Source organism: Cucurbita pepo, chromosome 10, assembly GCF_057944985.1.
Source record: "Cucurbita pepo subsp. pepo isolate OVF chromosome 10, ASM5794498v1, whole genome shotgun sequence".
Lineage (NCBI taxonomy): Eukaryota > Viridiplantae > Streptophyta > Magnoliopsida > Cucurbitales > Cucurbitaceae > Cucurbita > Cucurbita pepo.
Window position 1 is genome coordinate 663,676 of NC_141807.1, and position 26,910 is coordinate 690,585.

At 35.4% G+C, this 26,910-nt stretch overlaps 6 protein-coding genes across 10 annotated transcripts; 1 reads left to right on the top strand and 5 right to left on the bottom strand.

Moving 5' to 3' along the window:
• Positions 1–1,492: 1,492 nt before the first annotated feature.
• Positions 1,493–4,850, bottom strand: LOC111803829 (transcription factor bHLH144). The gene is made up of 4 exons (XM_087127764.1): positions 4,670–4,850; positions 3,939–4,082; positions 3,461–3,647; positions 1,493–2,563 (listed from the first exon to the last, which is right to left on the bottom strand). The coding sequence occupies exons 3-4, from the start codon at positions 3,566–3,568 to the stop codon at positions 1,826–1,828; spliced, it is 846 nt and encodes a 281-aa protein (XP_086983890.1). The 5' UTR covers positions 3,569–3,647; positions 3,939–4,082; positions 4,670–4,850; the 3' UTR covers positions 1,493–1,825.
• An 890-nt stretch (positions 4,851–5,740) lies between these two features.
• LOC111804551 (chlorophyll a-b binding protein of LHCII type I, chloroplastic-like) lies at positions 5,741–6,769 on the bottom strand. Its single transcript, XM_023689403.2, has one exon. It carries the CDS (start codon positions 6,697–6,699, stop codon positions 5,902–5,904), a length of 798 nt encoding a protein of 265 aa, XP_023545171.1. The 5' UTR covers positions 6,700–6,769; the 3' UTR covers positions 5,741–5,901.
• Positions 6,770–7,212: 443 nt separating this feature from the next.
• LOC111804550 (chlorophyll a-b binding protein of LHCII type I, chloroplastic-like) lies at positions 7,213–8,147 on the top strand. Its single transcript, XM_023689402.2, has one exon. The coding sequence runs from the start codon at positions 7,275–7,277 to the stop codon at positions 8,070–8,072; it is 798 nt and encodes a 265-aa protein (XP_023545170.1). The 5' UTR covers positions 7,213–7,274; the 3' UTR covers positions 8,073–8,147.
• Positions 8,148–8,507: 360 nt separating this feature from the next.
• RWA3 (O-acetyltransferase family protein) lies at positions 8,508–14,651 on the bottom strand. 4 transcript variants are annotated; one of them, XM_023689398.2, is made up of 16 exons: positions 14,314–14,651; positions 14,033–14,084; positions 13,460–13,551; positions 13,136–13,279; positions 12,989–13,045; positions 12,832–12,904; positions 12,157–12,315; positions 11,497–11,646; positions 11,095–11,350; positions 10,488–10,603; positions 10,308–10,394; positions 10,121–10,209; positions 9,917–9,979; positions 9,769–9,825; positions 9,347–9,443; positions 8,508–9,257 (listed from the first exon to the last, which is right to left on the bottom strand). In XM_023689398.2, exons 2-16 carry the CDS (start codon positions 14,063–14,065, stop codon positions 9,102–9,104), a joined length of 1,629 nt encoding a protein of 542 aa, XP_023545166.1. In that variant the 5' UTR covers positions 14,066–14,084; positions 14,314–14,651; the 3' UTR covers positions 8,508–9,101. The 4 variants fall into 4 exon arrangements, with proteins under 4 accessions (XP_023545166.1, XP_023545169.2, XP_023545168.2 ...); XM_023689401.2 differs by lacking the exons at positions 11,497–11,646; positions 12,157–12,315; positions 12,832–12,904; ... (3 more) ...; positions 14,033–14,084; positions 14,314–14,651 and having other exon boundaries at positions 8,508–8,899; positions 9,099–9,257; positions 11,095–11,368; XM_023689400.2 differs by lacking the exons at positions 11,497–11,646; positions 12,157–12,315; positions 12,832–12,904; ... (3 more) ...; positions 14,033–14,084; positions 14,314–14,651 and having other exon boundaries at positions 8,508–8,947; positions 9,099–9,257; positions 11,095–11,368.
• A 1,787-nt stretch (positions 14,652–16,438) lies between these two features.
• On the bottom strand, positions 16,439–17,864 carry LOC111804258 (WRKY transcription factor 71). 2 transcript variants are annotated; one of them, XM_087127763.1, is made up of 3 exons: positions 17,478–17,864; positions 17,231–17,374; positions 16,439–17,047 (listed from the first exon to the last, which is right to left on the bottom strand). In XM_087127763.1, the coding sequence occupies exons 1-3, from the start codon at positions 17,747–17,749 to the stop codon at positions 16,675–16,677; spliced, it is 789 nt and encodes a 262-aa protein (XP_086983889.1). In that variant the 5' UTR covers positions 17,750–17,864; the 3' UTR covers positions 16,439–16,674. The 2 variants fall into 2 exon arrangements, with proteins under 2 accessions (XP_086983889.1, XP_023544762.1); XM_023688994.2 differs by having other exon boundaries at positions 16,439–17,059; positions 17,478–17,863.
• Positions 17,865–22,162: 4,298 nt separating this feature from the next.
• LOC111804145 (two-pore potassium channel 3) lies at positions 22,163–26,044 on the bottom strand. The gene is made up of 2 exons (XM_023688850.2): positions 24,376–26,044; positions 22,163–22,545 (listed from the first exon to the last, which is right to left on the bottom strand). Exons 1-2 carry the CDS (start codon positions 25,506–25,508, stop codon positions 22,398–22,400), a joined length of 1,281 nt encoding a protein of 426 aa, XP_023544618.1. The 5' UTR covers positions 25,509–26,044; the 3' UTR covers positions 22,163–22,397.
• Between the last annotated feature and the right edge of the window lie 866 nt (positions 26,045–26,910).

A 26,910-nucleotide genomic window follows, 5' to 3' on the forward strand; every position in this document is an offset into this window, starting at 1 on the left:
CGGAAAAAAATAATAATAATTTTTTTCCTCATATGTTTACTATTTTTTAATAATTTAGAGTTAGAAATTTTGTATATTAAAAGAGAGTATATATCTTTTGCAAAAGGCTTCGAATGCAAAATATCGAAAAGGAAGAGGAATTTTGGAAATTGTGACAGCTTGTTTTATATATAGAGTATTCCATTTACATCACATTCTAAGCTTTTATTTTTCACAGATTTAAATTTTATAGAACTTAAAATTATTTCAAACTTTTAAAATTATATAAGTTTCATTTCTCAACCTAAATATGATTTAGTATATAAAATATAAATTAATTATCATTTTTTTTTTTAAGGTTAACCACCAATTCCATTTTTAACTAACATAAAAATTAGTTGCATTTTATTCCAAATCTCAAGTCTATTTAAAATTTTCAATATATATATATTTTTTATATTTCTAAAATATATAAATGTTGAATTATTAAGATATTTTTGAAAGGTTATTATCAAGATATTTTAAAAGGTTTTAATAGTTTCGGTAAAGAACGAACCATCTTGATCATCTGTCCTAGTTGAAATCGAAGATATTTATATATGATATATTACTATAGAAAAAATCTCTAAATTATGAAATTATATAATTAAATATTTGGACATGGTAAAATACACCAACGTTGAACTCTAAAGTTCAAAAATATCGTTATTATTAGTTTTGAATAGAAATCGTTAACATATTATTCAAAAAATACTCTTAAATTTTCAAAATGGTTTTAAAAAACACCCTCTAGCAAAAAAAAATTATACCTTATGCAACTTCAAAAACAAAACTTTTTTAAAAAAATTAAAAATATATTTCCGGTTAGTACCACACTTCAAATAATACTCATAATCTTTTCAAAATAACATTAAAGTTCCTAAATAATCTATAAGGTGTCGATAGATAGGTTTCGTCCATATAGTAAGAATTTTTTAACTTTTTTTTTTTTTTTATAAAGATAGAGATGCTAATGCTACTTTTAAAATTTTATGAGTATTTTTTAAACCTAGGAAAAATATTGTAAACGTCTGACCTGATAATGTTATTAGCCGATCATCTTCTTTTACTATCTTCTTCATCTCAATATTTTGGTGACCCTTTGTTTGCTTCTTATTGCCGGCGGCAGCCTCCTGAGAAAGAAAATATTTTGAAGATGGATGGATGGAGGAATGAAGGGGTTATTTTGGTCTTCAGCTTAAATGAGTTAGAAACCTTATGCATCTTAATCAATCAGTCTAGAAGTTCCTCTTTATTGATCAAGTATTTGACTTAGTGCAATATATCAATTTAACAGCGTTGGTGTTAATGAAACATACCAGAGCTAATGATTTCAAGAAGACAATCAAATCAATCATCTTCTCCAGGTCAAGCGAAACAGAGCGCTGTTCTATTTCTTCTGTACCTAGATTCTCTGAAACCACAAGAACATTAAGAGATTTTTCCACATTTCCAGACACAGATAAGGATACCATTTACAGTCAATGATTCTGGAATAGATTGATAATAGACGTTCAAGACAAAAAAGAAGGTACAGTGCAGTCTTAAATCAAAGATAACAGATGCTGATAGAAGCGGCAGATCAATCTCAGAACTTCCAGACACCGAAGTAAAACATGAACAAAACAGGTAATAACATAGTCCAGGAGCCTGACAAGAAATATTGGTTCCACAGTCAAATCTACCGCAGGCATTTGAAATTCAAAACATTCAAAGAACCTTTTTACTAGGTGGCGAGGAGAAGCAAATGATATGAGAATCCTTCAGAGTTCTACAGCTGATGCCACCAGAAGGCTTACTTTGAGCATTAGTTCTCCAAGCCCCCGACTCCGAGTTTCTGCACTTCATCTTTGAGAGATTTCAGGTATTTAACAGCTTCGTCGAGAACGGTGACTGTTGTCATTTGGTAACCACCAGGTAGAATCTCTCTCAGCTTTCTCACCATTTTCTTCACTTTTAACTGTTTCATGTCACTGTCGCGGCTGCTTCTTCCACTGCTTGACAACTTGTGGACAGGATTAAATGACTGATTCTTCCTGGGTTTTGAACTATAAGAGGAGGATGAAGAATCAGGGGATTGATTCCCATAATTCAAATGAGACCTTGCAGTGCTGATCTCTTCATCTTCAGACCCATCAATGTCTTCGTGATCTTCATCTTCCAAGCTCAATAATGCATCGATGTCATCCAAATCCTCCATCAAAGGAGATGATATTTCTCTACTATCATCATTATGCTCATCATTGACGTAAAAGTTCTTTTGGATGTACTTCGAGCACATATTCGCAGTAGGACCACTAAGTTTGTTGGCAATTGCAGGATGGAACATGATTTGGCTTCGATTATCAGTGTGGTCGAAGATGATGAAATTTTGGGGACAAACTTCAGAAGGTTGAAACTCAACAGTATTGAAAGGTCCCAAGTTGTTTCGCCCAGGAGGTAAAACAGAAGGAAAGGCAGATGACAGAGGAATCTGCATGTGATTATCACCCCCTTGGTTTGCTGTTGGAAGCATCGCGTTTTTGAGGTAACAGTTGAGGTCACTCTGCATAAAGTCCATGTAAAAGAAACAAACAAACGGGAAACTCTCCAAACTTCAAGTTACCGTGTCTTCTCTCTCAGGAAAGCTTGCTATTGTATTACGAAAATCAAAATGGGATGTTAACTAATGAGAAGACTACACAGCAACTCTATATGTTGCCATGTAAATTTAAGCGAGATCTTTATATCAAATTAAAGACAGACAGGAAAGAAATATTTCATTTCTTCACTTCTAGCACAACTGGAGGCCAGTCCACCTAACTCCCCAATGTCCAAATGCTTATCGCAATGTTCTCCTACGTGACAGGTTTTAGCAATTGGCGAAAATACTCGGCCTGTAATGAACAAATTGAAAGGCATCAAAACAAAGCACTTAAAGATGCCCTTTAACAGTCCAACAATGAAAGCAGTACAGACAGTCAAGTGAATCCAAAATGTATTATTAGTTCATACAATAAAATGTACCAGTAACCAATTTTTGAAAATATAAAATTCATACAAATCCAGAACTCCGAAGGAACGACAACAGCTACGAAACAAAGTTACTTCATTGAGATACAGTAAACATAATCTCAAGGCAGCCAGGAAGATGAGAGGAGAAAGCAAAAAACTTAACTTCAACATGAAAAAATGCATATATAAACTTAATGTTTGATACTATAATACCTTGGTTTAGCTAATAAACAATCAAAAGATAGAAGATGGAACTAAACACCATATTATCTGTAACATGGTTGCAAGTAAAAACTCCCCTTTTATCAATACTTCGGAAATCAATTTAGAGTTGATAGTGATTTGGGATGAATAAAGAGACAACTAATATGAAATTTCAGACACTTCAAATGTGTGAGCTGTAACAACAAACAATCACCGCAGAGTAAAATTTACAGTTATGGTTTACCTGACAAACTTGCATCACTTGGTAGTAGGCAATGATTCCAACACTCATGTTAACCTTCCCAACTTCCTTCACAGCTCTGTTTCTCTTTCCCGTAATACCAATGTACATTCTCACTCCTCCAACCAGTAATATAATATTGGAACAGCCGCAAAAGTAAGACCAGCAAAATCAACGTTTTAATTTCCTTCTGCACACAGCCATAAGCAAATAACTTCAAAACTTCACAAAATTTACAAGCACAATAATAATATTAACAAGTACACAAGATCAGTCGTATTTTTCTATGGGCGATCCTCAAAAAGATAAATCTGGCGGAGCCCAACAAATTCCTAGCCTTGGCAAGTGAATACAAGGCCAGTGAAAGATCATTGATGTGACCTACCAAAAAGAAAAATATTCTTCCTCCAAGACAATTTCTTACATGTCTAGTCAATTATGGTAATAATCAAAATAATTGGATTCGTTCCAAAAATCTCACCAATGCAAATCAAATTACAGAATGACACGAAAGAAGACCACCAAGCGAACACACTTGCTGCAGTAATTCACCAAGGAGGCTGTCCACGGCATCTTGATTCTATTCTCCAATTCCACTTAATATAAAGACGAACCCAATCCTAAACTGAAAGGTAAAGCAAACAAAGGAGAAGCAATCAGTACAACTTAACAAACGTAAAAACATGAACTCCCTAGACAGAACACCCAGTGAACAAAACCAGTTAAGCAAACGACGTGTTTATACATTTTTAGAAGTTAAAAGATAAAGGTACTCGCTAATCTGGTTTAGACGTCCTCCCCTGAACAGAACCTAAGAGTTCATCAAATCGTTCATTTTACCGAATTTCCTCATTATCCATACACGGGACGAAAAAAAATCAAGTGCAAAACAGCCCAAAAACACTGAGAAAAAAATGACAGATCAACGAGAACAGAATCGATAGCATAGTAATTTAAGGTTAAATTTCGAAAATCTCCATCGCAAGAGAACGCCAGACACTAACAATGATCAGAGTAAAGAAAGAACAAACAAAACAGAACTACGATCTGTCGAAAGTACAAATCACTCGAAAATTAACTTCTCGCAGTACGCATCCAGAAATCAAACGAACTCCAAAAGAAGTATACGTGCCCTAGCCCCATTACCGCAAGCTAAAAGAAACGGAAAACAAACAAGTTTCCTCAAAATATGAAACAAAAAATTTCACCCACGTGATTCCAGAGCTGAATGAGGCAGAAAAACGAAGACGATCGGACGATTTTCGTAAGAGTTCGGTAGATCAGTCCCCAGATTTGGTCTGCAAGCTAAAGATCTGGCAGGAAGATGAGAGAGATCGAGGGAGAGAGAGAGAGAGGGATCGAGGGGTAAGAGAGTATTTAAAAACTTTTAGTTGGGTTTTTGTGTGAATCTGTGAATCGTGTATTGAGACAGACAATGGTCAAACCCAGTGAACTGAGAGCCGTTGGATCGAAATGATTTCCGTATATCATGGGATGCTATGTGAACCGTTGGATCAAGCACGCGTGATCGGATGGAGCAGTGGGGTCCACATGGTTTGACAAGTGCGTATCGTGAAACTGAAAACAACTCCTCGTGTGGGGATTTTAAGAAAGAAAGAAAGAAAAAAAATTAATTTTGGTTTTGACTATTATTTTTTTAAAATATAGCTTACGTATTTTTAATTATAATTTTGTTTCTTAATTTTAAAAATACGTATTTTTATAATTTCTTTTTATCCCTCATTTCGGCCCTTATACATGCTGCTGGTAGGAGCCCTACTTTTTATTGTACTTTTTTTTTTATTTAAAAAAAATAAATAAACAAATAATTTTATCTACAATTCATGTCAACTGTCCAACCCCATCCCGCTGTGTTATGGAATAATTGAATTGATTGCGTGGCTAAATGTAGAGCAGTCCACCCTGAGAAGTACGATTGATTGAACTAATAAGTGTTGGGTGAGAGCCTAAAGATCCTAATTTACATAGTCTTTCTGTACACATATATTTTCAAATGATGCCTTTGGCACGGCTGGAGAGGTAGTCGTAAAAGCCTATCGCCCGGGAACCAGGGGGTCCTTGAGAGGCCTTCAAGAACTCCATCCATTTCGACGGACTCTTAACCATAACTGCAATTGGCCTGCCATTATCTGTGGCTCTGATTCCAAGAGGCTCGTTTCCTCTCATCTCTCCAGGTTCTTGTTTTCACTCAGAATTACTCAAACTATGAACTCTGAGTTATCTCTTTGAACACCAATTTTATTTTAATTCAAATCTTCATCCTTCCATTAAAAAGATCATCTCTTTGTTATTACTGAAAGAATCAGAATGAGATCCATTCAAATCAAGCACTCAATTGTTTGAACCCGTAATTTACATCACCATCAAATCAATGGTTAAACCAAACACATGTTCCTTTCTCACTCTCTCAATCCTGCGACTTCTCACTTTCCGGGAACAAAGTTTGTGGCGAACGCCCATGCATTGTTGTTGACTGGGTCGGCAAGGTGGTCAGCCAAGTTTTCCAAAGGACCCTTTCCGGTGACAATGGCCTGAACGAAGAATCCGAACATGGAGAACATGGCGAGCCTTCCATTCTTGAGCTCCTTAACCTTCAATTCAGCGAAGGCCTCTGGGTCGTCGGCAAGACCCAACGGGTCGAAGCTTCCACCTGGGTAGATGGGGTCGACGACCTCCCCGAGTGGGCCTCCGGCAATACGGTAGCCCTCGACGGCGCCCATCAACACGACCTGAGTGGCCCAGATGGCCAAAATGCTCTGTGCGTGGATCAGGCTGGGGTTGCCCAAGTAGTCGAGGCCTCCCTCGCTGAAGATCTGAGATCCAGCCTTGAACCAAACAGCCTCGCCGAACTTCACGCCATTGCGGGACAGAAGCTCGGGGAACACACAGCCCAAAGCTCCGAGCATGGCCCATCTGGAGTGGATCACTTCGAGCTCACGGTTCTTGGCGAAGGTCTCGGGGTCGGCTGAAAGTCCAGCAGTGTCCCAGCCGTAGTCACCGGGGAACTCTCCGGTGAGGTAGGACGGTGGCTCGCCAGAGAATGGGCCCAAGTACTTGACACGGTCGGGGCCGTACCATGGGCTGCCGGAGGAAACTGACTTGCTGGCGGTCTTCCTCATGCTGACTCTTGCGTTGCCCTGAATGTCAGGGGCGTTGGGGGAGAGCTTCAAGGCATTCCCAGCCAGAGATGGGGAGGAGAGAGCCATTGTAGAAGCAGCCATTGGTATGATTCAGAAGGAAGCTGAAATGGGTTTGAAGTGCAGGGAAGCTGATATCGGTGGATGGGCTTAACAGAGCATAATATACATGAACTTGGAGGAAGGGTCCTTATCCAGGGAAATTAATATCAGCTTCCTCATTGGTTGAGGTTCCTATGGCTGATTTCCTTGCTCCAGGTGGCTTCCCCTGTGCCACTTTACAGCTCTAAAAATCTTAGGCAAATCCTTGGGCTCACCTTCCTTCCAATGAAACTTTGACATGTGGGTTGTTGATAGCACCTATCCAAATGCATGAAATTGCAGATATAATTTGCATCAAAGAAAGGGACGATCTATCTAAACGTTAGATTCAGTGTATAGTGATATGAATCTGAAACAGTTGGTGGATGAGAGAGAGCCATGTGGGCATGGATAGAAAAACAGAGCAAAAATCTCTGAAATCCAATGGGATTGAAGATATAGATACGAATGGATAAGAATCTATTCTCTCTGCTCACTATATAAATTCACCAAACCCACCACTTCCCCACCACAAAAACATCCCTCCATTAATCACACAGCTCATTCCAACTCCAACAATGGCTGCTTCCACAATGGCTCTTTCTTCTCCATCACTGGCTGGTAAGGCCGTGAAGCTCTCCCCCAACACCCCTGACATTCAGGGCAATGCAAGAGTCAGCATGAGGAAGACCGCCAGCAAGTCAGTTTCCTCTGGCAGCCCATGGTACGGCCCCGACCGTGTCAAGTACTTGGGCCCATTCTCCGGCGAGCCACCGTCCTACCTCACCGGAGAGTTCCCCGGTGACTACGGCTGGGACACTGCTGGACTTTCAGCCGACCCCGAGACCTTCGCCAAGAACCGTGAGCTCGAAGTGATCCACTCCAGATGGGCCATGCTCGGAGCTTTGGGCTGTGTGTTCCCCGAGCTTCTGTCCCGCAATGGCGTGAAGTTCGGCGAGGCTGTTTGGTTCAAGGCTGGATCTCAGATCTTCAGCGAGGGAGGCCTCGACTACTTGGGCAACCCCAGCTTGATCCACGCACAGAGCATTTTGGCCATCTGGGCCACCCAGGTCGTGTTGATGGGCGCCGTCGAGGGCTACCGTATTGCCGGAGGCCCACTCGGGGAGGTCGTCGACCCCATCTACCCAGGTGGAAGCTTCGACCCGTTGGGTCTTGCTGACGACCCAGAGGCCTTCGCTGAATTGAAGGTTAAGGAGCTAAAGAATGGAAGGCTCGCCATGTTCTCCATGTTTGGATTCTTCGTTCAGGCCATTGTCACCGGAAAGGGTCCTTTGGAAAACCTGGCTGACCACCTTGCCGACCCAGTCAACAACAATGCATGGGCCTACGCCACAAACTTTGTCCCTGGAAAGTGAGAGAAATATGTAAAAAAAGAGAGTTCATTATTGGTGTACATTAGTTGAAACTGAATTAAGTGCTTTTGTGTGAAATTTTGTGCTGCTTATTGTTCTTCTTCATTCATGAACTAAAATTACAGGTTAATTATCTAATATTAATCAATTTTGAGCGGAACTCACCGATATTTCAGCATATATCATCCACCAAGATGGTCGAGGTTGGAATTAATGTCTACAAGAAAAATAGAGATGGTAAAGTAATAGAGATAAGGCATTTGCCTACCACACTTTATACAGACAAGTCAGGCATAGAAGCGCATACCGTAAACAAGTCGGGCATCGGCAGAGAAAATAAACATTTTATACAAACTTTCACTCTTAGAAAGCTTGAACAAGTCGAAAATCAAAATCGAATCTACCATTCTCTTGCTTGCAAATTAGAAGAGAAAGAAGTGAAAATGATGAATGCATTAGAAATAACAATCAAGTTCAGTTGATCATCATCAGATAACACATCTCTATGCACAGATTTTCTTTACTCAGTTGAGAGTGTGGATGGGATAACAAAAAAAAAAAAAAACGAAATGATACATAATGAGAATATTACAACAAAAAAAAAAATATATTGTAAAGTTAAAGGGCTCTTCCAAACTCCAGGGAGACAATTGGCAACTAACTCATCCAGCTTGGGGGAGTTTTCCCCTCAACCACCTGAGTTCTTGTTTTCATAATCTGTCTGTCTGGAAGCAATAGCAACCCTCCAGAAGTCTTCCCTAGTGGTCGAAAAGCAGAGGTTCAACATAATTCCTTTCTATATCTATCTTTAGTCTTGCTTCACCACTTGGCTGTAGAATTAATTAACAGTTCTTGAGTCCCTCCCACATCACAATCAGCTGGCAAGCAAATTATTTAATCTTTGCTGATTTTGAGACATACGATGATGTGGTAATCAAAATTATTGCAATCTTTATACTCTAAATATTGATGATGTGAATCAAAATTCCAAGCCTTCTGGATTCGTCTCATTGTAGAATATGGACTTACCATTTAATGAGGGATGAAAAGAATGACCAGCGAGATGCAATATAAACATACAGAAATTGCAGCTCCAGCAAGGAGATTATGCAGCAACCGTCTATTATCTTTTGTAGGTACAAAGGTAGATTTCAGTGTATTGGTTAATTCAAAAATCCGGAGGGACACCTGCAAAACAGAAAAGGTATAGATAATGCAAGATCGATCGTGAGTGTTAAGCAAGGCCCTCGAAGATTTTAGACTGCGAATGTTCTTACTATGACATAGATGGCAGTTGTAAGCATGAAGTTGAGCATCGGGTATTCTGGGATGATCGAGAGAAGCCACTTTGGCTGTCCATTAGACACATTCGATCTGTACGCCACAAGCATAAATTAGACTGCAAGTACAATAAACTATTTGTATAATAAACCCTAAAAATCATCACGTACATTTTCTAAAACCAAAAAGAATATTTATCCATGGAACAAGTTGATTTTTAGAGAAAAAAAAAAAACTAAGGATTGTTTCAGCAGTATGGTAGTAACTTCTTAAATGCTTAAAATTAAGAATTTATGAACAAATGCGAGTTGAAGGCAGCACGATGTAAGAACAATTCTTATCTTCCAGGTTTTAATTAAGATTAGACTTTGGTAAAAAAAGTAAATGATTGAGTAGTTATACAATGATCTTAATATACCTCAACCATATATGGAACTGTGAAATATAGGTCTCCAACGTTATCTTGCCAAGCCACCTAACAACACAATGATCAAATAAAACGTGCAAAATGAGGATTAACGCAATTGAATCTGAGCTTTATAGTTGACAGACGAGAAAATACATACGCAAAGAGGGTCAAAGAGTAGCTTCGCAATTGCTGAGTAAAGTTTCGTAAGCAAATGTAAACACTGGAACCACAGAAAGCAAACGAAACATTAAGATAGTTGCAATTTCAATGCACCCAAATTCCGTCTTTGCCAGCCATCGTGTGGGAGGATAAAAAAGATTATAATATTGATTGATGTAAATATAAGATGTTCAATACTCACGTTATAGGAATCCACGATGTGTAGGGATGATATTTGTTGTAAGTCACCTTGTCCAGCTTGTAAATGTACTCGTACCACATATAACCAGCCTAATCATGGAAATTAGAATAAGATCAATTGTACTGAAAGTATGAAAACAGATTATCAAACCTAAGCAGATAAAAGCACTCCAAATTATGCCACTTACTATAACAGAAACAGTAACAATGCTTGTCTTGACCGAAATTCTCTTCCTTGCTTCAGCTTCCTCCAGTTTCTCCATCCATTTTTCAACCTGGAAATTGAGAAAATTCAAAATTCAGTACCTGAAGGACCAAGACAGCAAGATCCATGAAACTCTGATGTCATCAAACGTTTACTAATTTACATTGGGGTGATAGTATGCATATATCATGCCGATGATCCATATATAGCGATCTAGACCAGATCTAAAATGCCACTCATGCAGTTTGGGGAGATCAACTTTTGCAGGATCAGTATACCCTGTCAATAAAAAGAACAGAAAAAGAATCATTATACTTCACATTATCAGATACGCAGATGAAGTAGCACTTCGCAAATAAACTTGTCTTGGGATCACCAAAATTAACCATATTCCATAAGTTGCACAATTCACTAGATAAAATTACACTAAAGCACGAAAATGACCAGTTAACCCAGCCATATATGGAAAGGGAAAACGTGTTTTGGATGTATTCTCATAAATAACATATTTTAGATTCTTTTCTCCCTTTCTTTTAAGAATGCGGTTGTCGTTCTTTTCAAAATCACGGACTTAAGGATAGAAATTTCAATGAGTGCAAACATCAATTTTTGCAAGTTATTCAATCACACCTTTCTCGAAATAATTTTAAAAACAAAAACAGGAACTACGTTCAGAACAGTTTTCTACTTGATGTCTATCAAATTATTACCTTCATCCGTTGGAGGAAAAATGAAAAAAAAAAAAAAAAAAAAAAAAAAAAAAGACCAACCTAAAAGGAATGTAAATGGACTCCAGATGATGTCAAAAACTCCAGGAATTTCCCAAACTGCAATAACCACAAGGAAGCAAGCAAGGATCTTTGCAATCATCACTGATCTTATCTCATTGTACTTGTTAAAAATTCCAAGAGCTCCATACACCATGAGAGTAAAAAGTGTATGCATCGGACAGATGTAGTACAGCATGTAGTCATTGGAAAGAATAATACAGCAAAAGGCAACAAAGAAATTTAGTCGCCACATCATCTGCATCAACAATTAGAAAAAGTCAAGCACTGCTGGTATCCTGGAAGTTCAGGGTAGAAATTCTAGAAAAACTTGAAGGGTGAAACAATTATGCAGCGCTGGTTATTTCTATCAAAAGAAAAGAGAGAGAGAGAGGGGGAAAACACCTGAGCAAAGCGTGCCAAGCTAAAATCCTTTCGAATATAATAGTAGGAGAAGTTTCCAAATCCAGTCATCCACACATAAGCAGCAATAAATACCCGTATGGCATTATAAATTTCCGTCGCAGCAAAATAATGGTACATTAAAAATAGAACCTGCAAAAACCAAAAAATGTATGAAGGCAATCACAATGTTGAGAAGCACAATAAACTGATTGATATGTACAATTAATACAAAAGAGAGCAACAAGCACGGGCTAGAATTGCCCAGAGACAAGGTTACTTAAAATCAAACAAATATGGAAGCTCTAAGTCCTGCAATTAGTACAAAGAATCAATTAAATTAAATCAGATGGTAACTTCTCTTTGGAATATATCATTTTTTTCCATCACGGGGAAATTTCTCTTCAATATATACCTGTCCCTTAACGTCTTGACCAAGAAGATCCCAACACTACATTTAAAATTATCTAATAAAGGTTAAGCATTGTACATAAGAGATATGAAAACATCTTCAGTTAAGGCAAGAAATACATCTTTTGACAGCTACAACTGCTAAAGAAATGACAAAAAGCATCGGCCCCTCACACTTCTTACTTAAACTTGCACCCATGGTTTCTTAAGGTAATTTGTTAACGGGTCATATCCTCATTGTAGAGAACTTGCCTGCATCCACCCTTTCCATTCCTCTGTTTGATGTCGATTTAGGTAAAGTATCGCCTTTCCAGAAAATGCTGATTTATCATTGTGTTTCTTCAAAGACGTCATTGCAGAAACAATGATGAGAAGGATGTAAAGAAAGAGGAAGAGATCCCGATTGTAATTCTGCTCAAGAAAAAACCATCGATAGTTAGCTGACTAAACTAAATTCCATCGAGATTCAAGAGCATCTATCAGTAAGTATGATTGTTTCCCTTCTTATTCTCTAAGAAACATGGTAATGTGAGAAATCTATCAGTTATATGGATATGTGGCAAAAACAAGTGGTTGAAATCAAGTCCCTATTTAATTGTGTATAGTGCAAATATATGTGCATCAAGTACAGAAAAAAGGCAGGATGGAAGGGAGGAGACAATCTAGGAAGGGCCAAGAAAGAATTGGAAAGCCAAACCCTGATAATTAATCTGAAAGAGCTTTTGCATAACATTTAGTCCAAGTTTATGGAAGTTGGAAAATATAAAGCAAAGAAGCTTACATCACTACACCAGTGTAATAAAGACACGGTGCACTTCTCAAACTCAAACTATCAGAACAATATTTAGATTGCCACATAGAATGAATTATAATCAAAATCCAAATACAGGTAGCCATTGGACAAGAGATAAGATCAAGTTCAAGCACCTTCTTAGAATCTCCCAATATATTTGTGCGGTCACATACGTAGAAGTACACAAGAATTGCCCCAAATTCAGATCTACAAACAATGGTCGACAAGTATGTGACTGTAAGCTACAAGTTTTTGTGTCACTACCTGCGAAATGCTAAATTAACAACTTACATTGCTCTCAATGTAGCCCGATTTTCCAGCAAGAAGGACTCATCTAATGTCAAAAACCTGAGTTATAAAGTTTGAGAAGTAAGGATGGTATTTGAAGGGTGTGTGAGAGAAAGAGGTAAAGAAATATATCAGGAAATAGAAAATAACCTGATTAAGTTTGTTTTAATTGATGAACTATGCAACTTTGCCGAGGCTGATCTTGCAAGGCCTCCTTCCAGCAAAGCAGCCTCATCATCTTTAACTTTATCTCCTTTCTCCTCACCCAATTCAACAAGATTAATGTCTGAATGACTGTAATCAAAGAAAGCAACAAGTTCAGAGACCCATGACCAGAAGACTTGATAAAAGTAGCAGATCTGACAAATGCATTGGGCGAGCAAAGAAATAACTAAGTTCCAGCTCAGCCTTTTCAAGAATGAATGAACTAACTTATATCATCGTCCATGGCGTGCATCGAAGAAAATTACTCACACTTTAGAAAGCAGTCGAGCCTTCTGATACTCTAGAAACTCTGAATATACCCAGGCAACAAAAACTGGAATCACGCCCAACAAAAAGGAAACCTGAAACAGAACAATAGCTTCTGATATCACTAACAAAAGCAAGTGGCGGATAAAAAAAAAAAACACATCAACATAAACATATGGAGAGGATGAGGATTTATTTCAGAGCATGTTCATGTTGCGTAGTTTGCAGTGTTTCCATAATTAGTTGTTTCTGCATTGGGCATCTAAACTAATTTTCACGCCAAGATCGATATAAATACATTGATTTCATTTGAGATATGAAGAAATTAAGCGGAGACTTCCCAATAATCAAAAAGTCGAAGCTATGACATCAAATTGTCAAACATTATTATCACCACCAACTCAATCCAAAGACACAATAAATACTTCCCCGTCCGATAATATTAATTACAACTGTACCATACATGGACAAATTACACAACTAAGCAGCACCCGGAAATAACAAACTCAAAGTTCCTTCGATTAATCTAGTAAATAACGAAGTAATTAAAGACAGTTGCAGGGCGAGAAATTGTACCAGGCCAGGCTTGATTCCCTCCGAATCCTCCATTCGAGATCCCTGTTAAAACCTGCCAAAATCAAATTGATCAAAAAAGGAACCCATCGCCTGAAATAGAATTATACAAAACCCCAAACTCCAAGCAACAAACATAGCAACAAAATTCATAAGAGACCAAGAAATGGAAATGCAGATCGAGAATGCCACATACCACAAATACACAAGCGTAATCAGATGCAGAAACTAGAGCCTAGCACATCCAGGATAAAATTAGAGAGAAACAAAACAAAAAAACAAACCCTAGTTGGCTAGTGGGGCAAAGATCCAACACTCCCCAGTGATATAGAAAAAGAAGGGAATGTCTTTGCTTCAAGATTGAGTAAAGAGAAGTCGATGGTGGGTCGTAATTGTTGTTGTTGCGACGGTAGTTCTGCAGTGGGTCGCTGGTTGTTTTCACTCTTCCTCAGATCTTGTCATCGCCAATCCCGATGTGGTTCCGTTCCGACGACAATTTATACAGTTGATATTCCTATTTCACAAAGCTCGCCGGCGTTCCTTTTTTTTTTTTTCTCCGGCTACAGATTAAGAATTAAGTTACTACAATACAAGCCAAGAACGCACGTTCGCGAAGAAAGTGACAATGGATTAAAAACGTAATTTATGAGCTTTTTTTTTTTTTTTTTTTTTTTTTTTTTTTTTTTTTTTGACGTTTCTAAAAAAAGCCCTCGCAGTGAAGTAGGAAGAGGGCGAAAAATCGCCCGAATAGTTTTAAAAATTATGTAAAAAAAATAAAAGATTTTAAACTTATTGTTTCCTCTAATTTAGTTCTTTAATTTTAATATATGTTTAAATAATTTTATTTTTTTGACTTAATAATCGTATTCAACATCATGTCAATACTAACACGTTATCTCACATTTTTAAATATTCATATATCAAAATAAAAATAATCTAATTTAAAATTTCTTATTATTATTTTATAAAGACATTATTCTAGGAATTATACATTTATCCCTTTGTTTATCAACAATAATTGCACCGTTCATTTAGACGCCACTAAAATAACAAATAAGCTGCATTAATTGCGTAGGGAAAAAATAATAAAATATTTTCCCCAAAAATTAATAATACACATTAATGCCCATCTAATCAAACTATATTTTGATTCACCTTTTATGGGTATTGTAGTCATTAATTCTTAGGCTGACCTCCAAAATAATAATAATAATAATAATAATTTGACGTTAATTTAAAAGTTTTTTTCTTATAAGTAATCACCCCAACGTTTGATAAAAAATCTTTAAGACAATAATACTAAAGTGAGATCGATTATGTCATGCTTGAATAATTCTAATTCTAAATATAACTAACTACTGAGATTACAAATATAACTGAGCTTCAAAATTAAAACTCTAGACTTTCTATAACACAATTTTTATATTCTATTACTTTAATTAGCCATCGTGTAAATGTAGTATTGAAGTAAATAAAAAGTCTTAAAATACATTAAAGAAACACCGTAACTCTAAATTTTTATGTGACATGAATTACAACATCTTATAATAATTTAAATCGTATTTTGTTCGAACATTTATTGAATTTTATCCAATTTTATTTGTTAATAAAAAATTAATATGGCCATCTATGAGAGGAAACAAGAAATGTTGTTACCACTTACCCATAGCTAGATATCTAAGATTTAGGGAATAACTAATCATTTAAGCCTCTTTAATATTCTTATCAGAAAAAATAAGCTCTTTATTATTAAATTATGGGAAATTAATATTTTAATATTAAAAGCTAACCCACCTTTTTGTCACAACTTTTTTGTTTTCATCATTAAAAAAAAAAATTTAATTATTAACTTCAATAATATTTTTTATTTTTATCTCCATCACTTAATTACTCTTAATCTAGAAATTAATTGATACTCAATACATATCCCTAGATCTTAAACTATGTCAAAGGAAAGAGAAAATTAATACTTCTCTATTTATTACATCAAATAACTAAATAATTTATCATCATCCTATAATTAATATATATATATATATATATATATATAATAACACAATTAAATCGTCTACGCACATAATAATAATAATCGGAATCCAACAGAAAAAAAAAAAAATAAAAAAAAAAAAAAAAGAGGCTTTTTATTAAACAAATGAATAAAATAAAATAAAAAATCCCCAAAAATCGAGTCAAAGACGGAGAATTCAATTCAATCGTTTAAAAAGAACATTATTCCCCATCACCAACCATGGCTCCAATTTACATGGGTGGGAGCAAAGACCCGACCCGATCCACGAGATTTTTTGTCACCCCCTATCAATTAATTAATTATTAAAAAAAATTCACACGCCTCCGCTTAATTAAATTAAAAAAAATTGAAGAAAATAAATAAATAAAATGAAACTCAACTAGAGCCATAAATAATAACGATAATAATAATAATAATAATAATAATATTGAAAACCCTACATCAGAGCCAAATGTCAAAACTTTAATTTCTATCTCTGATCACAACGCCAAATCTAAACGGCGCCATTGTTGTATGTAAAATGCATGCAAGATCGATCTTGCCAGTTTTTATGTTTATCCCAACAACGATAATCAGACCATATGTACACGACATGAGATTGTCATCAAAACCTCATTCATGGTTGTCGGTTCAAGAACGGCGGCGCCGTCGGAAAAATGTCCTGCAGAAGTCCGTAGTCTTGTTGCCGTCCGTTATAAGGATAATTGAAGCTGCTGCTTTGTGAATAAACGGTGTCACCACCTCCGATGGGCTGGTTGTTGTTGACGGAAGTGTTGTTCATCAGCTGTGGAAGATACCTCACGCCACCGACCACCGGCATTGGTGCCAACATGGACGGCGGAAACGCGCCGCTCACTGCCGACAGGTTCCCCCTTAACGTCGCGGGAATTGGGTGATTGTGTTGCCCTTCGTACGTCGTAATTACTATGGATGGATCTTCATACGATCTCTCCACCCGTTTCTTCACTCCGCATTTCTGCGTCGTGCATCTGTAATAGCTCCTACAAATAACATACATGTATTCCTTACTCATGAAATTCATCAGTAATAGCTCCTACAAATAACGTACATGTATTCCTTACTTATAAATTCATGATGAATTTCAGACAATTTTAAAATTAACCCTTAGACCCAAAATTTAATTTAAGTTTTGAAGAACAATCAAATCAAACCTAGGATAAGCGCTGTTCTTGACAGCCTTCTGTCCATATTTTCTCCATCGATACCCATCTTCAAGATGATCGACCTCGCTCTTGGTCATGAAAGCAACTCTTGGCTCTCTTTCTTTCTTCTCTACTTTCTTCTTTGATTTAGCCCTGTTGGTAAGAACACCCACCCACCAAAAATGAAAAAAAGCTAAACCCTTTAAATTTAATTAAAAAAAGAAAAAAAGAAAAAAAAAAAAAAAAAAAGACATACGCGGTCTTGGAGCTCTCTCCGCCGTCATCCATGTCTTTGATCTGCTTATCCTTGTCTTTGAGGGAATCATCCTCGTCAGCTCCAGCATCAGAGGAGGAGAAGGAAGCAGAGGAATTCATGGGAGTCCCCGAAATTTCATTCGAGTAATCCGAGGACAGCTCAAAAGCTCTGGCTAGAGACTCGTACTCATCCAAGCCTGTTTCTGAATCACCCAACCCACCGTATCCAAAAGGGCTCGACAAAAATAGATCTTTAAACATTTCATCTGACATGGAATCAGACAGAAGAAGAACAAGAAGACCCAAAACGACGACGTATAAGAAGAAGAAGAAGACGAAGAAGAAGCTATGAGGTTGAGGGTTTTGGTCCAGGCTTCAGGGTTAGATCGTCTTCTTGTTATATATATATATATATATAAATATAAATATATAAATAAACTAGAAAACGAAAAGTGTTTAGGTTTGAATTAGACTAGCAATAATAATCATTCTATAAAGACCTTTGACGAACTGGACTCTATTATTAATAAATTAATTAAAACTATATTCTTCTTCTTATTATTATTAAGGTCTTGAAAATATATTCATTTTCGAAAACAAAAAAATAATGTTTAGTCAAATTAATTAATTTTAATTAGAGTATTATGGATCATAATCTTTAACCTCTGCTAATATATCAATCAATATTAAAATTAGGTTAACAAAATTAATTATTACACGCAATGTAATTTATATGCATATTATTTTGAGTTTATTATATGCGATTGTTATTAATAATAATAATTTTTAATTTTAATGAGTAGAGATATGAAAAATAAAGTTTGGTGTATTAAGGGCTATTTAATTAAGACTAATTAATTTTTATTACGCCTAAGAAGGCCTATGTAACTTTAAACTCGACTTAATAACTTCCAAACAAATAAATTTCTCTCTTTTTATTTCATTAATATTATTTGGCTCATTTAAAGAAAAACATAGTTGACCTTTTTCTATATATAATTTAAATATATTTTTTCATATCTTAATAATTTAAGCATGTTTGATAATGATTGAGTATTACTTAAACGCAATATTTCAATTTTATAAATATTTTTTTTAAAAAAATATTAACTTACAAAAAAAATATATATATCTTCAATATGTCAGCAAATTCCTAAATTAGAAGGCTGGACCAATCGACATTTTCAAAGCTTGTTAAATGGTAACAAATATTATTAATTTGGTAGGGATGAGTGAATATGAATTGTTGTTATAAAGTATTAAAATTATTTCTATTGTTGATTTCAATTAAAACAATATTTACAATATCATTCATAAATAAAAAAATTTGTAATTATATTTTTAGAATAATTTTAAAGTTTAAAAATTAAAAAATAATTGTGTAATTTAATGTAAAATGATAAAATGGAGAATAAAGGAGAAAGTTTTGAGTTTGAAAAGGTCAAAGGCACAATTTCAGAAGTGGAAGGTAGCGCGTGAAATATACGTCGCAGGAGAGCGAGTGGATGAGGGTGGCATGCGTAATAGTCAGTCACGAGGGGCTTTAAATCGAGTCTTTGGTCAATAATTCAAACTTTTGATTTAGGAAAAAGAAAAAAAAAAAAAAAAAAAAAGAACTGAGGGAAAATGGAGTTTGAGAGTTACACGTGCCCCAACTGGCACCGTCATTTGACCGTGGATGAAACTACATGTCGGCAAATTAACTGAGCCTTTTTCCGCTGCCGCTTTCCTTACACGCCTCTCCAAAACGACAGAACGTGCCTACTATTTTTATTTCAATAATTTTTTCAGAATTTAAAATTATATATTTAATTGGTTTAAATTACATTTTGTTCATTTATTATAGTTATTTTAAAACAACATTTTATGTATTTAACCTTTAAAAAACATATTTTTTAACCTATAAATTTTACCTTTATAACGTCAAATATAATCAATTATTAAACAAAAAGAATAATGTGATTTAGAATATATATGTTCAATCTTCCGTATATATATGACCATATATTCTTTATATTCTTAATTCTATACCATTTAAATTTAGTGCTAAGAATAAATTATAATTAGTGGGTTGGTACTTGAATTTCAAAATAATACACAGACAGTTTTATTATATATATATTGGATTAAATGTGATTGTAAAGGTTCCGTATGTTTATCCTATGTCGAGTGGTTGAATTAATTTTAATGTAGGTGTGTTATACGTATGAATGTATGGATTTAGATTTGTAATTTAATTTAATAAAGTAAATAAGAAGAAAATGTTGGGAAACATAATATAGTGGGGGCATCGGACAATGTGTTTGACATTGTGACAAGGCAGCCCACCTAGGTTTGACTTGGTCAGAAAAACACCAATTATATTTGAATATTCAAAGGTTAAAAAGCTGGTTTGTCTTCGGACCAAACCTAGCTGGCTTTTTGTTACCTTTAATTCATCTTTTTATTTGTTTATTTATTTATTTTAATGTTGGATAAAAGTACTCCCAAATTTTAATACATGCTTTTGTATGCAATTGAATGGACTTTTTGCGTTTACTAAAAAAAATGGCTATTTTGTTTAATTAAATAAATAAATTAATAAATAATTGGTATTGTTAGTAGTTGAGATATGCACTTTTGACCACTAAAATTGCTGCTGCCTTTTTAATTAATTACAAGAAAAAAGAGTGTTCCATTTTACACTATCAAAAAATGAGGCTTTATTTACTTGCTTTCCAACCCCATTTATCAACAAAACTTTCTCCTTTCATACACATTCAAACATATTTCTATTATCTTCCAACATGTTTTTTTTTTTAAACTATTTATATTCTAATTTTATCAAATCTCTCGTTAAAAGAGATAATTATAATCTTACCCACGTAATAATAAATTTATGAATAAAAGTATATAATATATTATTTTTAAAAAATTAAGAGTATTAGAAAAATAGTATGACTGCATGAGTAGGTGTTGCCTACGTCATAAGTATTATATTCCTCAAAGCTCGCTCATACAAATGGATTAAATAATTATAAGACTATGATATCATAATATTGAAAACTCATAGAAAATTCTCTAAATAATGATGGTTTATTATTATTATTATTTTGGACTGTATATTTGAGAACATTTAAGAGGGATGAATGATCCTCTCCTAATTATGTATCGAGTCAAATAAATTTTGTTTGATTTGTTGAATTAGAATCAAATTTTACCAATTTAAAAGAGAAATTTGAATAAGATCGACGTTTACTTCAAAAAAGATGATTTAACTAATTTAAATAAGCGTGAATATGACGCAAATTCGCTTGATATTGTTGACATTTAAAGAAAATTGTATTCGAAGATAAGCAAGAATAGTGATGAGCAAATTATTCCCATTTTTTAGAAAGATAAGTACTTTTTTAATAAACATTTTATTTAATATAATAATTTGTCACATTTATCTTAATAATTAATTTTGAAGTTTCCTATAGTCTTGATTTATTTATATATTTTCACTCTAAGAAGTAAATACGAGTCATTTTAATTATTTATATTAAAATATAATTAAGTGGTATTGGGTTAGTTAGTTTAAATCTCGGCCTTCGTATGCATGACGTAATATTAAAAGAAATTAAAAATAGAGAATAAAATATAAAAACAAGGAACCATATCTACTCCACTAAGGAAAATTCAAATGGGCGATTAAATTAAAGAATTAAAGCTGATTAAACATAAATTTTATCTCTAATCCAGTAATGTCACGATCCAATCCATGTTATTTCAGATGTGAAAGGGTTTTATAAAAGGAGATTCTCTCAAAAGTCAAAAAAAAAAAAAAAAAAAAAAAAAAAAAATATATATATATATATATATATATATATATATATATATATATATATATATATATATTTACCAATTCAAATAGTTCTGGAACTTATTATCAACTGAACTTTTATATTATTAAACTGCAGCATCAAAAAATGACCTCTTTTTCATGATAATTCACCAAATCCATTCAAAAATATCAGCCAAGCAATTTCAAAAGACTTCCATTATGATTATGAGTTTACTTGGTCTTCTATTTTTCTCCTTTTTATATATATATATATATATATATATATAGTTATGTGAGGGACATAGGCTTGACTTGGAATGAAGGATGCTAGTCAAGTCATTTGAGATTGAATGGCTTCTTTTTTTAGCATATGGTTTTGGAAGGTTTGTGTTGAAATGTAAGGATTTATTTTGAAAGAAGCCTCAACGATTGGACCCAAAGGAGATGGTTCGATCGTGCTAGTTTGTTTCTTTCTCAAGTGTCCTTTGTTTGACTAATTTGATAGCGGTCGTTTGGATCTACAAACTAGTGAGAAGAGGAGGATTCAATTCTCTGACCTCTTAGTTGATGACATATGCTTTTAACTAGTTAAGTTATGTTTGGGGTTGGAGATTGATGCTTAGTGTGCTACTAAAAAAATAAGAGTTGAAAGTTACTATCTTCCTTTTTCGGTGACTCAATCATAATAACTCATTAGGTGACCTTTTGAAAAAGTTCTTAAGATACATGTGAATGAGGACAAATCATGCTGAAAGTACTCATGTTGGTATGTGGGAATAGTCTTCATTCTTAGAAGCAAGGAGTAAGTAATGTGATCATGCCGAATTCTAATCTGAATTCTGGGTACGAGTGATTGTGTCATGTGTTGAACAATGGACACATACAAAGATATAAACCAATAAACAAATTAGAGTTCAACAAGCTCAAACGATTATCTTTTAGTTTCTATAGAAGATTCTTCCTAGTTCCTATGCTATCAAAACTTTGTACAGAATCATCACATGAATGGGGCAAAACAAATGATGTAGGAAATTCAAGCTCTTTCTCTCTATCCACGACTCGAATCCTTCCGAATCCAAATGCCGAGGGAATCGTTGTCGGTATCGTGTTTGTATATCAGTGATGACTTTCCAAGAGATCGGCCAGTGTAATCTTCCCACAGTTGCCAGTGTCTAGTCTATCAAAGTTATTAGATATCTGCATCACATCTTTCTCTGATACCTTACCCATCTCCTTCAGCTTGTATAGCACATACTCTGACCTACTGCAACATGGATAACATCAAATACCCAATGTCAGCTCACCCAGTTTTGTTGTTCTGTTTTATATTACTCGACTTGATTCACAAGATCGATATGTGTACCAAATAAGCTACGTGCCAATTGAGGTACCAGCCAAACCTACATGGCTGCGATATTTAAGTTGACAGAAGAACATGGACCAAACCGTACAGGACGGGAAGGAATGCCTAACATAGATTTTCTCAACAAAAGAACTCAAACTGGTACTAGAAATCTAAATAGAGATTGAATTACATATTGAACAAAGACATGTTCAAACAAGAATCATGGACAGTTTTGGATGAGCTAAGTTGCAGCGTGTTTCAATCAGAGTAAAACCAGAAGATATAAAAAAGTTGAGACAAAGATCTTATGCCTTGTTGACTTAAGACATGAAATAAGATTCCAACAAGTTTAGCAGGAGTGCACAGCATACGAATTCGTCAATGGAAACGTGTACAGAATCAGGATGAAGAAGAACTCTTTTAGTGTTGATAAGAAAATAGGTTCATTGTCAGCAAAGAATTCCAGAATTCCCATCTCTCGAGATACCAAATCCAGTACTTAATGCCAAAAATAAGAACCCGACTCAAGCTAGCGTATTCAAGTTTTTAACGATATTCTTATTCGGCCCTGCTTGCATCGATAGCTAACTAATGACCCACCCTCATAACAGAACACATAGATACAAATGGTCCAATGGGAGCAAGAATTTCCAGGAACATTTCATTTCTGAGCAGAAGAGCCATTTTCATTTCCAAGTAGTGTTCGCTCGATTACGTATTAATCAACATTCGATTGATTGGTCTGAGGTTATCGATAAAAAAGATTTGTCTAAGTCACTTCGTTTCTTTTTGTCCAAGTTTCTTCTCTATTCTCATAGCACATGCACCCAATTCTCATAGCACATGACCTATCAATTCCCTTGAACTTTTATTCTTTTTTCATTATTTCAAAGAGGAGGCATTTCGTGTTAAAGAAAAGAAGTGAGAGACCTGCCAGAAGAGACCCATGGGAGAGAGATTTCTCAGATGTCTTTTTTCAACTTGTATCAAATGAAGAACTATTTGGTATTCAGAAGCCAGAACCTTTACAGGCTAACAAACTACACTCACAGAATTCATTCAACCGTGGACTTTTGAACCTACCTACCAAACAGTTAAATCACGTATTAAATTGTGGAATCTCACATTGGTTGGAGAGGGGAACGAAACATTCCTTATAGGAAATTGTGGAATCTCACATTGGTTGGAGAGGGGAACGAAGCATTTCTTATAGGGGTGTGAAAACACCTCTCTAATAGACGCGTATTAAAACCTTGAGGGAATGCCCTTGAAGGGAAAGCCCAAAGAAGACAGTATCTGCTAGCAGTGGGCTTGAGCTGTTACAAATGGTATCAGAGGCAAACACTAGACGGTGTACAAGCGAGGATCTTGGGCCCCCAAGGAGGGGTGAGTTGTGAGATCCCACGTCGGTTGGAGAGGGGAACGAAACATTCCTTAAAGGGGTGTGGAAACCTCTCCCCAACAAACGCGTTTTAAAACCTTGAGGAGCCCTTGAAAGGAAAGTCCAAAGAGGACAATTTCTGCTAGGGGTAGTGAGTTTGGTAGTGAGTTTGGGCTGTTAACCCCTATGGCTCTTCAAACACAGCAAAGTGGGTAGGCAATTTCATACAAGTTATGCAAAAAAATGCTCATGCGTGTTCATGAAACAAGACAAGTAAGACATCTCAGCAAGCAGAATCAGTAACATCCAGACCAATTTTCTAAGCTACTTCTCTAAACTTAGTTTGAAAGAATAATGTTAAAACATACCTCACACAGCCATTGTTGTCAGTATCAGCAGCAAGAAACTCAGAGACAGTCATATCCTGACCAAGTATCCACTTTGCCATCATCCTATGCCGCTTATCTACCCTTGCCTCTGCCAAATAAAGAAACGCCCGAGCGACAGCAAGGGTCGATACAAGCAACCAAATCGAAGCAAAAATACGACCAGTCATCGACTTGAATGCCTGATCACCATATCCAACTGTTGTGACAGACATAACTGAAAGATAAAATGAATCCAACCATCCCAGATTTTCAACAAAATGCATAACACCCATGCCAAGTCCTATACAAAGAATCACAACGCCCAAGGCCAGAGCCACTTTCATTCTAATCCTCATTCTTCCCTTCTTCACATCAATAATATAGGATTTCCCAGATTCACGCTGCACCCCTCTCTTTACATTCCTTAACAAATAACTCTCCTGCAAATCAAGCACATAACTGACCATTCCAGAGAGTAATATATCAATAAATCCGAATCCCACCAACACAAACAATACGGAGAACAGCTTCGTCGCAGCACTATTGGGCGTGATATCTCCATACCCAATAGTGCACATAGTTACTATGCAAAAGTACAATGCATCGACCACAGGGTGAGTCTCGTGAGCCGAAAACTTATCACGATTAATCCAATAGATAAGCACGCCCAATGATAAGTAAAGAATTAGAAGAACAACAGCTTGGCGGATAATAGATTGCTTACCAAATTGTGGTTTGGGCTCTTGCGAATGGTTCACATCGTTGATGACGGCCATCGCAGGTGCGGTTTTGGAGCGGTGGAGGTTGCTTTTGTGCCATGAGTAATTGGAATCCACAAGCCATGCCTGTTGAGACGGCGATTGGGATTTTGGGGCCAAAGGTGTAGATGGGTCCTGAAGAGAAGATGAAGCAGAGGGTCTTGAGGAGGAAAGGGAGAGCGTCAAGGCGTCGAATATGGGAGAAGTGTCTTGCGGAGACGATGAAGGACCGAAGATCAGGCGGTCTTTGAACTCCGTGGGTGTCATAGGGAGAGTAATTTCATCGTTTTCAGGGAGTGGACATAATAATTGAGGAGGTGGAGGAAGCGGCTTCCCCCTTGGGCTCATATACGGAAGAAGAGGCTCTTTCTCCATTCAGATATGATGCTGGTTAACCTCTGAGGCCACAGTGCAACCAGCAGCGTTGGGTCCAATCGTAGGACAAGAAGAAGAACGCGTCAAAATGAAAACCCAGGAAACGATTTTGGTGAATGAATTTCAAGTCACAAAGAAAACGTGGGATAGATAGAGCGAAAGCTCAAATGGGAGTAAACTGTTGGGACCCAGAAACTGAATGCCTCCAAAAGGGTGAAGAACGGGGGAAACCCAGTGGCATAATTACATTACACAGCGCCGTAGCAGCATACGCACTGCGACGACGGAGGAAGACGAAGGATTAACGAAGAAGCGATTAATGAGGCACGATCCGATGAAGAAAAAGAAACCCAATTCACTCGAGCTTGAGCATTGATCATCCACAGCTGATCACCCAACCCAACTGGAATCGAATTTCTTTTCCCTTCTCCTTTGCTGTTCTTCCTTCTTTTTTGTACCTATCCAACATTTCAGAAATAGCTTCATAAACTGTCAGCCAGAAGCTCCGGAACCACATATATATTCCAGACATTTTTTTTAGAATAATTTTTATTTTTTATTTTTATTAAGTTAAAATTATAAATGTTGGTCTTAAACTTACATCTTCCTATCTTGTTAACCAATTAATTTTTTTTTTAAAAAAAGTTAATTAATCTATTAGATAAAATATTAAATCATTTCTATGGAATAAATTTGAGAATTTTAAAAGAATTAAATGTGGATAACTAGAACTTTTTATAATTTCTTGCCAAAATTTTAAGAAATCTAATTTGTTACACTTCACATGATACTTTATGAAGATAATAAATATTCACATATTAAAAAGTATGTTTTAAGCTATCAAATAAAATAAAGTGTTTGGTAAATAAATAAAAAAAATTAATCTAAAAAGTGTGTATATATATATATATTCTGTATGCAGTTTCCAAATTATCTTACTTTCTGATTCTATTGTATAATTCATTAATTTTTATTATAGAGGCCCTCCTTAATAAAGTAAAATAAATATTTATCAATGTCTCTGTCTAGAATAAAATTTATTGAATAACGTATGAGTTTCAAATAGAATAAAATTGAATAGTGGACAGAAATAAGATGCAAAATATTGATGTCAGCATAATATTAAATCCCATTTTGATTTTTTTAAAAAAATTAAAGAAGAAAAGATACGATGAATCCATGAATAAATAAACAAGGACAATTATTTATGGTTAGAAAAACACCATAATTGATGGAGTTTCTCTTCCTTCTGAAGATTGTATTCTCAATCAATGAAAAGATTATTATTTTTTCTATCAAAATAAATAAATAAATAAATACAACATTATAAAATAAGCACATAATTGTAATATGCAATAATTACATTCATATTTATTGCAAAAAGGATAGGAATACTGAAGGT

Excerpts from the sequence above, each read along its gene's own strand:
- LOC111804551 (XM_023689403.2), bottom strand. The coding sequence starts at position 6,699 with ATGGCTGCTTCTACAATGGCTCTCTCCTCCCCATCTCTGGCTGGGAAT.
- LOC111804258 (XM_023688994.2), bottom strand. The coding sequence starts at position 17,749 with ATGTCAGATGAAATGTTTAAAGATCTATTTTTGTCGAGCCCTTTTGGA. Across the intron at positions 17,375-17,477 it reads GGAGAGAGCTCCAAGACCGC|GGCTAAATCAAAGAAGAAAG; the intron begins GTATGTCTTTTT and ends TCTTACCAACAG. Across the intron at positions 17,060-17,230 it reads AAGAACAGCGCTTATCCTAG|GAGCTATTACAGATGCACGA; the intron begins GTTTGATTTGAT and ends TGTTATTTGTAG.
- LOC111804550 (XM_023689402.2), top strand. The coding sequence starts at position 7,275 with ATGGCTGCTTCCACAATGGCTCTTTCTTCTCCATCACTGGCTGGTAAG.
- LOC111803829 (XM_087127764.1), bottom strand. The coding sequence starts at position 3,568 with ATGTACATTGGTATTACGGGAAAGAGAAACAGAGCTGTGAAGGAAGTT. Across the intron at positions 2,564-3,460 it reads AAGTGATGCAAGTTTGTCAG|AGTGACCTCAACTGTTACCT; the intron begins GTAAACCATAAC and ends GACTTTATGCAG.
- LOC111804145 (XM_023688850.2), bottom strand. The coding sequence starts at position 25,508 with ATGGAGAAAGAGCCTCTTCTTCCGTATATGAGCCCAAGGGGGAAGCCG. Across the intron at positions 22,546-24,375 it reads GACAACAATGGCTGTGTGAG|TAGGTCAGAGTATGTGCTAT; the intron begins GTATGTTTTAAC and ends TCCATGTTGCAG.
- RWA3 (XM_023689398.2), bottom strand. The coding sequence starts at position 14,065 with ATGGAGGATTCGGAGGGAATCAAGCCTGGCCTG. Across the intron at positions 13,046-13,135 it reads ATTAAAACAAACTTAATCAG|GTTTTTGACATTAGATGAGT; the intron begins GTTATTTTCTAT and ends TTTATAACTCAG. Across the intron at positions 10,210-10,307 it reads TTGTTACTGTTTCTGTTATA|GCTGGTTATATGTGGTACGA; the intron begins GTAAGTGGCATA and ends TTCCATGATTAG.